Source organism: Microcaecilia unicolor, chromosome 10, assembly GCF_901765095.1.
Source record: "Microcaecilia unicolor chromosome 10, aMicUni1.1, whole genome shotgun sequence".
NCBI lineage: Eukaryota > Metazoa > Chordata > Amphibia > Gymnophiona > Siphonopidae > Microcaecilia > Microcaecilia unicolor.
In genome coordinates this window covers 171,937,677-171,951,261 of record NC_044040.1, presented here as the reverse complement: position 1 = coordinate 171,951,261, position 13,585 = coordinate 171,937,677, and the positions used below count along the sequence as shown (strand labels likewise).

At 40.4% G+C, this 13,585-nt stretch overlaps 1 protein-coding gene across 1 annotated transcript in view; it reads left to right on the top strand.

Annotated features, from left to right (window-relative positions):
* The window catches only part of TRIP12 (thyroid hormone receptor interactor 12), a 470,187-nt gene that overhangs the window by 108,336 nt on the left and 348,266 nt on the right, over nucleotides 1-13,585 (top strand). Inside the window, 1 exon segment of the mRNA XM_030216098.1 lies at nucleotides 5,695-5,800. Within this exon segment, the coding sequence (XP_030071958.1) occupies nucleotides 5,695-5,800 (106 nt within the window).

The following is a 13,585-nucleotide window of genomic DNA, read 5'->3' as shown; positions in this document are numbered from 1 at the left end:
AAGTGAACGGTCAGTCCGATAGGGGCAGTCAAATTGGGGCAGTCTGGATTCACTGAACGGTAAGGGTTAGGTGCCGAACGCAGCATTGAAGAGGTGGGCTTTAAGCAAAGACTTGAAGACGGGCAGATGGGCTTCACACGCAGGGAGCCTGGTCCCCCCAGGAAACAGATCAGATCAATCTTCTGGAGCTCCGAACGATCTGGAATGCTCTAAAGGCTTTTAGAGATCAGTTATCCAGTCAAATTATCTTAATTCAAACAGAGAATCAGGTTTGTGATGTATTACACCAACAAGCAAGGGGGCACCGGATTTTGCCCTTTGTGTCAGGAAGCCATCCAGTTGTGGTTCTGGGCACGCTTTCACGGCATGTTTCTACAAGCCACTTATCTGGCAAGCGTAAACAATGGTCTGGCTGACAGACTGAACAGGATAATGCAACTTCACGAGTGGTCCCTGAATATGGGTGTTGCCCGCATGATCTTCCGAGTGTGGGGCAACCCCTTGGTGGATCTTTTTGGCAATCAATTCAATCACAAGGTCCCTCAGTTCGATTCCTTTCTCCTGCATTGGGGAACAGGCTGCTTGTATGCGTATCCTCCCGTACCTATGGTGGGGAAGACTTTGAAACTCAAGACCGCGGAACCATGATTCTGATTGCAACCTACTGGCCATGTCAGATTTTGTTCCCTCCGTGGAGATTGGAGTGTTTCCCAACCCTCATCACTCGGAACGAGGGGTCACTTCTGTATCCCAATCTCCAGTGTCTGGCTCTCTCAGCCTGGATGTTGAGAGCCTAGAATTCGCTTCCTTGGGTGTTTCGGAGGATGTCTCCCGGGTCTTGCTGGTTTCCAAGAAAGATTCCACTAAGAGGTGTTATTCTTTTAAATGGAGAAGGTTTGCTGTCTGGTATGACAGCAAGGCCCTAGATCCCCTTTCTTGTCCCACACAGACTTTGCTTAAATACCTTCTACACTTGTCAGAGTCTGGTCTGAAGACCAACGCCGTAAGAGTTCATCTTAGTGCAATTAGTGCTTATCAACGTGTAGAAGGTCAGCCTATCCTCTGGACAGCCTTTAGTAGTTCATTTTATGAGAGGTTTGCTTTTTGTCAAAGCCCCCCGTCAAACCTCCACCAGTGTCATGGGATCTCAACGTCGTTCTCACCCAGTGGATGAAAGCTCCTTTTGAGCCACTGAATTCCTGCCATCTGAAGTATTTGACCTGGAAGGACATTTTCTTGGTGGCTGTTACTTCAGCTCGTAGGGTCAGTGAGCTTCAGGCCTTAGTGGTGGATGCATCTTATATTAAGTTTCATCACAACAGTCCTCTGCATGTACCCTAAGTTCCTGCCGAAGGTGGTGTCGGAGTTCCATCTGAAACAGTCGATTGTCTTGCCAACATTTTTTCACCGTCCTCATGCCCACCCTGGCGAAAGCAGCTTGCACACCTTGGACTGCAAGAGAGCGTTGGCCTTTTTCATGGAGCGGATGAAGCCCTTCAGATAGTCCACCTAGTTGTTTCTTTTTTGATCCCAACAGGAGGGGAGTCACCATCGGTAAATGCACCATTTCCAATTGGCTAGCAGATTGCATTTCCTTTGCTTATGCCCAAGCTGATCTGACTCTAGAGGGCCACTTTTACGGCTCGTAACGTTAGAGCCATGGCTGCGTTGGTAGCTCCCTTGAAGTCAGCCTCCATCGAAGACATTTGCAAAGTTGTGATGTAGTCTTCAGTCCCCACATTCACATCTCACTACTGCTTTGAGCAGGATACCCGACGCAACAGTTTGAGTAGTCAATGTTGCGGAATCTGTTTGGGATGTAGACTCCAACTCCACTCTCCTGTTCCAGGCTACACTCTCAGCTAGTTTGTATATAGTTTCAGGTTAATTTACGTTACATCCTCGCTGTTGCAAAGCCTAGTTGACCACTTGTTTTGGGTGAGCCTGGATGCTAGGGAAACCCCACTTATGAGAAGGATAAAGCCTTCTTATCCTCAGAGAAAACGAAGATACTTACCTGTAGCAGGTATTTTCTGAGGACAGCAGGCTGATCATTCTCAGAAGCCCGCCCTTCCTCCCCTTGGAGTTTTTTTTTTTCTTTATGCTTTTGTATTAAACTGAGGAGCACACTTGTGCGACGGGTGAGAAGACACTATGTGCATTGTGGTGTGGTACACGCGCCAGAAGGCTCTAGCAAAATTTTTTTCTTTTTTTGCTGTGCAATATGCCGGTTCCCGGGCAGACGTGGATCGTTGACCCACATATGAGAATGATCAGCCTGCTGTCCTTGCAGAAATACCTGCTGCAGGTAAATATCTTCGCTTTATTGCATTGTATCGTCAGGCTGCATTTGATACAGTTGATCATGAGATTTTCTTACAGTGATTGGAAAAGTTAAGTGTAGTGCATACTCTTCTACAATAGTTTAGATCTTTCTAATAGAACATAGCAAGTAAAATAGGATAGTATATATTTTCCTAGCTTGGTGAGTTTGGAATACCACAGGGGTCTAATTTATTGCGTATATTGTTTAATGTGTATATGCAACCATTAATGAAGGTGATGGAGAATATGGGGATATTATGTGTGCGTAAGATATTCAGATCTTTTGTATGTTTTCTGACTGTATGGAGAGGGTTGAGAGAAGTGGAGAGTTGGTAGTATAAGAATAAACTGAAGCTTAGCCAATAAAAACTGTGAGTGACCACAGTAGTTCATGCTATATTAACATTATGATTGAACAACTGTAGCAACCTGTATATTGGTCTAACCAAAACCTTTGCACCAGCTCCTAATTCAAGATGCTGCAACATGACAGTGCTTCAAGCAGCATAATTGCATCACACCCATCCTTCAAAATATTTCCTGGGCCAAATTCAAAACTGTGTTTGATTTTCAAGGTCCTTAGACAAAATGGGCAATAGTACCTAAAGAATAAATTAACCTTTTGAGGCTTCTAAGTTCCTCTCATAGAGGATCACTACTTGCACTCTTATCAAAAATCTAATGATGTGATACCCTCCAGCCAGCCTTCTCAGTAGCAACCCCCATATTCTGAAACTGTCTCCCAGAGGAGCAAATCCTAATTCAATACTATCTCTTCTTTCAGGAAGCAGGAGAAAGCCTGGTGACTCTGTCCGCTTATTCTGCATATAAACTAGCTTCTTGCACACCCGGTTAATAAGACTAGTTCCTTATTCATTGCTCAACAGTACATATAATTTGCCTTCAAATAAGTTGTGGGGGGAGGGGAGGGTGATTAGGTGAGTTTTCTTGGGTTTAATTTTCGGGAGAGGGGATTCTGTTTCATGAGAATAATATTTCTTTGTAATTATTGTCTAGTTGCATGTATAAAGATGTTATATCAGGATCTGGATTTGTGTATTATAACTGAACATTGAAAGTTCAATGAAGATGATTTAAACATAATTTTCCTTCAGTAGTCACCTAGCCAATGACTTTAACCTACCTGACTTGTTTGTCTGTTTCAATTGCACTCACCCCCATGGCTACCTATTAAGAGGTATCATACTGACATCGAGTATGATATGTGTTTGAATGTTCTAATGCATGCCTATTAAGGTATTTCATTTGTATTGTGCTGACATTGTATCATATCTATGATATGTGAATGTTCTCTACACCCGCCTGTTAATGGCGTATCGTTTGTACTCTGCTGACATGCATCATATTTCTGTTATAATCTACTGTGCTGTTTAATGTGTGCATTTCTGATACTGTATCACTGTACTTCTATTAGTAAATCCCAAGAAATAATTTCTTATGTTGGATTTTGTATTAGTTGTGGAAATTGACTGTTTCAAAATAACATCTGCAAGGTGATCACAAGTATGACACATGGGAACATATTTGATCTGTATTAATGGAGCTTTACTGGTTGCAAATAGAGCATAGGATAGATTTTAAAATTTCAGTTTGAAAATCTTTATTGCTGGCTCCTACTGCTCTGGTGACCTATATTTAGCAATATGGCTGGTTAGAGATTTATGGTCCTCTTAGGAGTTATTGAAGCTCCCTGGGGGTATAGTGTTGAGTGAAACATAGAAATGCACATTTTTGTATGTGGGTTATATTTTATCAAATAAACTCTCTGAAAAGCTACGGGCTATTATTATTATAGAAACCTATGGTGAGGTTATTTGTATCAAGCTTATTGGGGGGGGGGGGGGGGGGGGGGGAGGAGTAACTATTTTGTGCTCTGTGTTTTACAGGTATGGTGAACCTGAGAGGGGACTGTTGGGAGCTGATGTTTAATGCTCTGATTTTATTTTTTATTTTTTTTTTTGGGGGGGGGGGGGGGGGGGGGGGGGATGTTTTTATTGTAAACAATTTTGTAGCCTTCTAAAGAAATAAAATTAGTACATAAATCCATGATCCATACTGCCATACACCTTATCAACTCCAGAAGGAGGTTCTTTGCAACCATATGTTGAGATGAGCATTAACGTTGAATCTGACAGATTGACATCTTTGCCAACATATCCTGAGAACAGAGTTGGTTCAGTCCTCAAACTAACCCACTTGGAGACATTTTCCAAAAAACTAATGCGGAGAACCTTCTTTTCCATTAGTTTTCTTTAGTAGTGATGGATTTATAGGAGGAAAAACCTTTTGGAGCATGTTATAAGAAACATTTCTCAGCTTGTGAGTTGGGTTAGTATGCCACAGTTTTTATAAATCAGAAAATTAAACCTTTTTCTTTTTTTAGTAAAAGTGAATAAAGAATTAGGAATTCAAATGTTAGTGTGGTGTAATAGAATAATAGACTGGAAATGATGAGATCTGGATACAAAGCTCACCTCTTGTCATTGATGCTTTTCCTGCCTCTTTGAATGCTGACCTTAGAATGATTTGCCTAGAGTTATTTTTCCTGACCTGAAATAGAGTAAGGGATAAACTGCTAAATAAGTATTTGTTTTCACTGGGTACCTGCATTTAGTTTCCTAAAAAGGAGAGATTAGGGTGGGGAAATGAGCACTCAGTTGCCTAGGTGCCTTCATTTAGAAAGTGAATGACAGCCCTTAAAACTTTGGGCCTTGGGATGAATTTTCAGCATGAAACATAAATACCTAATTTTGGATGGAATTTGATGTCTGAAGTGTAGGGTGTGTAGGTCAGGAGCTCAGTGTCCTTTTGAATTTTTGCTTCTTTATCTGCAATTGCTGCATGTCCCCTTCTTAGAATTATCTTTCTTGGACAGGGACTTTCACCTGCATGTAAAATGTACTTTTGTGTAAATTTGTAGTAAACTTACCCAGGTTTCAAATGTTATATATATGGTAATTATAATTAATAGAATCTTGCTCTCCCTTGATTTTGACTTTTAAGGAGAAACTTTCAGGAAGTTTCTTATTACAAATGATTATTCATAGGAAGGATGCCTTTAATTACAGATATGATATTGTGTAGTTGATATTTCTTTTGTTGTTGAGCTATAGTAAAGGTTTTATAGTTCATAATTTTGTTTTGAGGTGAATTTTAGTAAAATGGACTGCTGTCACACAGACACCCAAAAAAGTGATTTGTGGTCAGCTGTTAAAACCAGACTTCCTTGATTTAATCTGGAATGTTTTATGGCTATCCATAATAGTTTCATTCTGTTGTTGAGATGGTAAATGTAGCACAGCACTTTGCTAATCATTTTTGTCAGGTAAATATTATTTATTTGTTTAGATTTAAGAAAATCCACAAAGAAACGCAGTGAGTCACCACCTGTCGAGCTCCCCAGCTTGCGGCGGAGCACACGCCAAAAGACCACGGGCTCCTGCGCTAGCACCAGGTAAAGTTGGGTTTTTTTTTTTTTTTTTGGGGGGGGGGGGGGGGGTGTTGCTGCATTTGAGGTTCACTATAAGTAGCTTTTTAATCCATGTTTGTTTCTCTTTTGGTCCTATGGGTATTGCTTTTTAATTTAAACATTTTTTTTTGGGGGGGGGGGGTTCAATAAATGTGATAAATTGGCTTGTATTTTTTCTTTTGAGTAGACTTTTCTGTTATCTTAAAGGAGTTTGAGCGCTGTTAGGTTGGAAATGCACTTCAACTTTTTGGTATGTTGCAAATCTTGAAGGCAAAATAGCCTGATTTCTCAATGAAGAAACATAGTTCTCATAGTCAAAAGCCTATGTTTCTGTCTCTTTCCTATCCTTCTTTATTATCGTCTGTCTAAAAGAAATAAAATTCAGAATCCATTAAAATAGTTTCTTGCTGATCTGCATACCATATACTATATTTTTTGATGGGAAAGAAGAATAAGAATATCGAGAGTAAAAATATGCAGTCAAGACTTCTGCTTCTTTAAGTCTTTAAAACCCTTGTCTCCGTACTTGGTGGAAGCAGTGGTGTAGCCACAGGTGGGCCCACCTACTTTAGGCTCAGGCCCACCCAGAGGCAGCATACTTTTAATGCAGCTGTCAGGGATTCCCAAGCCTCCTGCTAACTGAAAACCTCTTCGAATGCAACTGGGACTCTCCAACACATGTGCACAGTTGGTGGCACCTCTCCTTTGTCGCTAGGTCCTGCTGTGAAGTGTCTCAGAAGAGCTGCCACTGACTGTGGAGCAGTGTTAGTCCCGGTTGCATTCAGGGAGGTTTTCAGCTGGCAGGACTTGGGGATCCCTGCCAGCTGAGGTATTTAATGTTTTGAGTTGGGGGGAATAGGATGCAGAGATTACATGTACTCACCCAGGTTGCCCACTGTCCCACCTAAAATTTGAAGTTTGGCTACATTTATTAGTGGAAGCCCCCTTTTTCAATAATAAGTCTTTGAGTTGTTTAGGATAAGTGCCTAACAATTTCTTGTAGCAACATAATGCAGTTTTTGGATTTGGATTTAATGCTTCCAAATCTGAGCTCGGTGAGAGTTAAATATTCATATGTGGATTATTTCCCTTCCCAAATGGGTTGTACTTGAGGCAATGGGAGGGTAAAGTGTCTTCCCCAAGATCAGGGTATGCTAGTGGGAGAAGCAGAATTTGAATCTTTTGCTGCTCTGGTTTCAGCTTCCTTATCTAGCCACTAAACTGCTACTCCTTTCTTGGCAGAATAGCTCAAGCTTTTTCAGGTTGGCTGGGGATAATCTGTGGACTGCAGTATTAAGTCTTGCCACAGATATTTTATTGAATTTTGTGCCACTTGAAAACCTTCATCTTACTGAGCTGGTTCATAGTTTTTGTTGTGCTGTGGATCATTGTTTTGATGAAAGGTGAATCTTCACTTTAGTACTAGGTCTATGGCTGATTAGAATAGCCTGTGCTTTGCACTTCCCATCCTTCTCTTGATTTTCACAAGTCTCCCTATCCCTGCTGCTGTAAAGCATCCCCACAACATAATTCTGTGTCACCTTGCGTTCCTGTAGGTATGCTGTTAGGAGGAGGATCTATTTTTATGTCAAACACATCACTTAAAATCGAGACCAAAATCCTCTCCCATATGTATACAGTACCACCTATGTGTTTCTGTGCAACTATATGGGGCTTCACACCATATAAGGGAGTTTTCTCCCTTACATGGTGTGAAGCCCTGCCCAGCGCATCCCATGATGCACTGTGCAGGGCTGGGTGCCACCATTTTCAAGGCGGCACTGCTGGAAGAGAAGGGAGTGTACTGCCTCCCTCTCTCCAACAAAGGTATGGGGTGGGGAGGCGGAAAGAGGGCCTCAAGACCACCAGGTTGGGGGGGCTTGATTTGCTTTTGGAGCGGATTTAAAGGGGGTTAGGGAGGCTGGAGTTCCGGTGGATCTCCTAGCCCCTGTGAACATGTCTTGGGGGAAGTCGGGGGGGGGGGGGGAGACTAGAGGTCTGCTGGACCTCCAGCCCCTCTGTTGCTGACTTGGGGTGGGACTGGGGGGCCTGCTAGCTGCAAATGCATGCTGGACTGGGCTCAGCATTCCTCCCCGATGGTCTGCAAATCCTAACGCAAGTTCCGAGCTGGCATAGGGTTTGCCGTGGACAGCATGCCAGTGTTTGCTGATCATTGGGGAGAACTATGTTCAGCATACATTTACATGCTAGTTGCGGTCAGAGCCCGTTGTTTTATGTACTCGGGGTCTCTGATCATGGGGTAGTAGCAAACGCAGGCGCTAATAGCTTCTAGCGCCTTCGTTTGCCTCTGATCATCGGCCCATGTTAATTTGGAGGTACAGCCTAATTGTAGCAGTGTCTGTGGTGTCAAACTGCTGCCCTTTTGTAGTTATGAACCTGACAGTGCCCAAAGGTATTCATACATATGCAAACATTCTTATAGGCCTTCCACAAACCATGCCTAGCAGTAACTTAGTCCTGGAGTTCTTTAGACATGTGTAGATGTTTACTTAAAATGACTTGCCCAAGATTACAAGGAATGGCAGTGCAATTTGAATCTGGTTTTGTTGGTCCTCAGCCTGCTGCTTTAACCGTTAGGCTACAGAAGAACTTAAAAAGCCATAGTGAGTCAGACAATGGTCCATCTAAACCAGTATCCTTCTTCTAGCAGTGGGCAGGCCAGGTCATAAGTACCTGGCACAAACTCAAATAGTAGCAACATTCAATGCTACCAATACCAGGGCAAGCAGTGGCTTCTCCACGTCTTTCTCAATAGTAGACTATGGACTTTTCCTCCGGGAACTTGTCCAACCCTTTTTTTCAACCTAGGTATGTTAATCGCTGTTACCATATACTCTGGCAACAAGTTCCAGAGATTAACTATTCGTTGAGTGAAAAAAATATTTCATCCTGTTTTGAGTGTCCCCTAGTCTTTGTACTTTTTGAAGGAGTTAAAAATTGATTCACTTTTACTTGTTCTACATCACTCAGGATTTTGTAGAACTCAATCGTATCTCCCCTCAGCTGTCTCTTTTCCAAGCTGAAGAGCCCTATCCTTTTTAGCCTTTCCTCATATGATGGTGGTTCCATCCCCTTTATCATTTTGGTTGCTCTTCTTTGAACCTTTTTTAATTCCACTATATCTTTTTTGAGATACAGCGACCAGAACTGAACACAGTACTCAATGAGGTCGCACCATGGAGTGGTAGAGGCATTATAGTTTTTTTTGGTCTTATCACCTTCCCTTTCCTAATAATTCTTAGCATCCTATTTGCTTTTTTGCCTGCCGCCACACATTGAACAGAAGATTTCAGCGTATTATCTATGATGACACCCAAATCCTTTTTCTTGGTTGCTGACCCCCAAGGTGGACCCTAGCATCAGGTAACTATGATTTGGGTTATTTCCAATGTGCACAACCTTGCATTTGTCCACATTAAATTTCATCTGCCATTTGGATGCCTAGTCTTCCAATTTTGCAAGCTCTTACTGCAATATTTCACAGTCCGCACATGTTTAACAGCCTTGAATAGTTTTGTGTCATCTACAAATTTAATGACCTCACTCATCGTCCCGAATTTCATAAAATTTATAAATATGTTAAATAGAATTTGGGCCCAGTACTGATCTCCTTGGCTTTCCAGTGTTCACCCTCCTCCATTGAGAGAAATGACCATTTAACCCTACCCTCTGATTTCTGCCCAATAACCAATTCCTAATTCAGCTTGGAGAAGACAGCTGAGGGGGTATATGATTGAGGTCTACAAAAATACTGAATGGAGTAGATCAGGTAAATGAAAACTATTTGTTTTCAAAAAGTACAAGGACAGTCCATGAAGTTACAAGGTAATACAGATAGAAGAAAATATTTTTTCACTCAATGAATAGTAAGCTCTGAAACTTATTGCTGGAGGATGTGGTAACAGCAGTTAGTGTATCTGGGTTTAAAACAAATTTGCACATGTTCCTGAAGGAAAAGTCCATAATCTATTAAGATAGACATAATGAAAGACACTACATATTTGTGGGATCAGTAGCATGGAATCATGCTACTCTTTGGGATTCTCCCCAGGTACTTGTGACCTGGATTGGCCACCATTGGAAACGGGATACTGGGCTAGATGTTCCATTGGTTTGACCCAGTATGTCTATTCTTATGTTACGTGGAAAACAAACCAGCAGATCAGTATAATATCAAGTAACCTTTATTGAAGATACTGTATGTAAGACAGTTGCCCGACACAGGCCATGTTTTGCCCAACAATAGGGCTGCGTCAGGGGCTATAATGAACAAACATATCACATCGTAAAACATAGAAAAATTATATAAAAAAATAATAATCACATATGCATCTCTATGAAATTTAAAAATACATCAATATGAATAATGTACATGTAAAATATAGGCATGAATTATAAACATCGAGAGTCTCTTTTGTTTCAAAAATATGAACATTTAAAAATATTAATATTATAAAACATATGAGATTTCATTGGACATAAATATGCATGTAGATATACATAAAATATAGATATATCAAAAAACCTCTACATTAGAAATTTAAAACTAAAAATTAAAAACATATATATTATATGTTGTTGTTATAAATTACCAGCAAAGAAAGGGCACGGGCGCAAACATAAAAATTGGTGCATAAAATGAATAATAAAACCATCAAGAAACATCAAATTAGAGATACATACTTAGTCTGTATCTTTCTTAAATAAGAATGGCTGAAAGAAGAGGAAAAGATATACAAAAAGTGTGCATAATTACATAAATAATGAAGAAAATGAAAAAATCAAAAAATAAAAAAAAAAACAAATGAAAAAATGAAAAAAATGTATATACATATTTTTAAAAAATGCAAATCAAATGGGTATATAATACTTACTTGCAAAATGCATATCAGGGCAAGGATAAAGGAATTTTCTTTATAAAAAAAACAGCATAAGCAGCACAAAGCAACGTGTCCCTAAATATGAGATTAATTCAATGATGACAAAATACAATAGAAAAAATGATGATAAAAAATAAAATGAATGGTAAAAAATAATGATGATAATAAAACCCAGGTGATAAAGTGAAAAACGAATATATAAGCCCATAGGACGCCTTTTATCAAATACCAAGAGCTAATATACTATGAACTGAATTGTGCTTCAATGTGTAAATCATTTAAAATGCAATAGTGCTCTTTAGAAATATTTAAAAATTAAAGAATAATATATAATGACACATAGAACATTCGTGTGTCAAATATCAAAAATTAATGTACTATTATATGAATCATGCGAATTGCAGTAGTGCTCTAACAGGACCCAATAGACACGTATCTATCAATAGACACAAATCAAATTTATCAAAATAAAGGTCCATTCTGCAACATGACGTTTGAAATAACCTGATGTAGACAACATCGCAAATTAAAGCTGCTGGCGCACTAGTCCCAGACTCTGTTGTGAATACTGATGGCGTCCATGTGTAACTCTATATACAAGACCTGTCATAAATTTAGTATTGATGTTGCATAAAATAGGACTAATCTCACACTGATCTCTACCTCTGTGAAAAATCTCCATACAACAACTAGGAGATAACTGTTGTAAGTAATATATACATGACTCGTTTGTGACAACCAGATGTTCCTATGGACAAAAAGCGCTAACTGATACACATCAAAATTATTTTCCCACCGATAACAATCTTAATTGTGAAGTCTGATAGTTGGTAAGTGAACGTCAAATTGATATCTTGTAAAGCTATACTTCGCAAAAATGATAATACTCGCTGTAGATAGGCTACTATCAAAAGCTGGAAAAAAAACCATTTGAAAGTGGAAACACTTCATTTCCGGTGTAAATTCAAACAAAAACACTTCAAAACCGCAATAATGTAGGATAGTCTAAGTGAAGGGGTGATTTGAATATGGTGTAACAACTATGTGTGTGACTGTTGTAGTGAGACATGATAGATAACCACTAGGCCACTCCTCCACTGCTGATAAAACTTGGCATTAAAAGCAAAATAATTTTTAGTTAATGTCTTGCACTTGAAAGCTTCTGTTTCAACTGATATTTTGTTGGGACCACCAGATGTAGTCAAGGCTTAGTATCTGTTGAAAGTTGTTTTGTAGCTCTGTTAAATGGTTCCAACACAATAACTTCTGCCAACAAGAAGTCATCAATTTTGCACAATTTGGTCAGGAACTGTTTGCACCTGTTTCAGTGGCAATTGCTTCTCCATATTCTCTGCCACAGATTTCATTGTCATAGAATGCTGTTCCACAGAGTTGACTTGCGTTGCTTGAGTGTTTTTCTTCAGTGAACAGTTGATTTGTGTTCACTTAGTGAGTGTAACTGCCTCCTTGCATAGTGTTATAGCTCGCTTTACCTCACTAGGGAGGTCATTTGGATCAACTTCAGTTTTTGGTGGCTGGAGTCCATGAGAGAGTACGAGATTGAGATTATGAACTGCACAACTTATCCAGACTTCATCTTGAAATGCTTTTCATATTAGCAATGCATAGCCCAACATAAATAATTTCAATAGTGGGGGTCATTCAAAAATGTGCCATATATCACTCAACACTAAAAAAAAAATTTCACCACCATACTATACAAGAGTCTTCTGGACCTCGGTGACAACTTTTTTTCACACGATCCATGGTTTTTACTTGCTTCTTCATCACTGTTTATTGATTACCATTTATAACTTCATTGTAATATCAGGCAGAAAATGGCCAATGTTAGCGGTCCATCAGAAAATTAAGGTAAGTGGCGTTGAGCTTGTAAATAAAATTTGTGAGAATTTTTAAAAAATGAGTTTGATATTAAGTGGTTATAAGTTGTAGTCAATGAACATTGACTAATGAGGAAGCAGGCAAATTGTGAATTGAGTGGTCTGTGTGAAAAAGGTGCCATTGATGTTCAGAAGACTGTTATACGGTATGGTGTTGTGATGATTGAGTTTTCAGAGTTGGGCGATTATATGGCATGTTTTCATATTAACTGCTTTTCCGAGGACAAGCAGGCTGCTTGTTCCTACGGATGGGTGACGTCCACGGCAGCCCCCAGGAATGGAAATCTTCCTAGCAACAAAAGTTTACTAGAGCCTTCGAGCGCACGGCCGCGGCCATCTTCCCGCTTTAGTTCTTTCCTTTCTGTGGTGAGGGCGTGGCTTCTTGCAGTCTCTCTCTCTTCGTTTCACCCTGAGAAAAGCCTTCGTTTTCACGAATTTTCGCTTTCTTTATAGTTTTTTGCTCTTGTCTGAGCTGCTTCTCTTCTTAAAAAAAAAAAATACTGAAAAAATTATCCTATATTTCTTAGTTTTCCCCTGTTTAGTTTCCTTTCGTTTTTGCTGCCGCTATTTTTCTGTCTTGTGTCATTGAGGACTCCCACCGGCTTCAAGAAGTGTACTCGGTGCAACCGTGCAATCTCATGTACCGACCCCCACGTGTGGTGTCTTCAGTGCCTTGGGCCCGACCATCGCCCAGACGCATATAAGTTGTGTCTTAGCCTTAAAAAGCGGACACAGGCGTCGAGACAAGCTCAGCGAGATCGTCTATTTGGAGCTTTGCCCGGCTCGTCGACATCGGCACCAGAGATGGCATCGACATCGGGAGCGCAGGTAATGGCTGCCCGGAGACCACCACATGCTGGGAGCAGTGAGCCATCGAGTGGGTCTCCACCTGCCTCTATGACTCCTGCTGTGCAGGCCCACCGGGACCGACCACTTTCAGACCTGACCCCGAGGAGGTGTGTGGATTC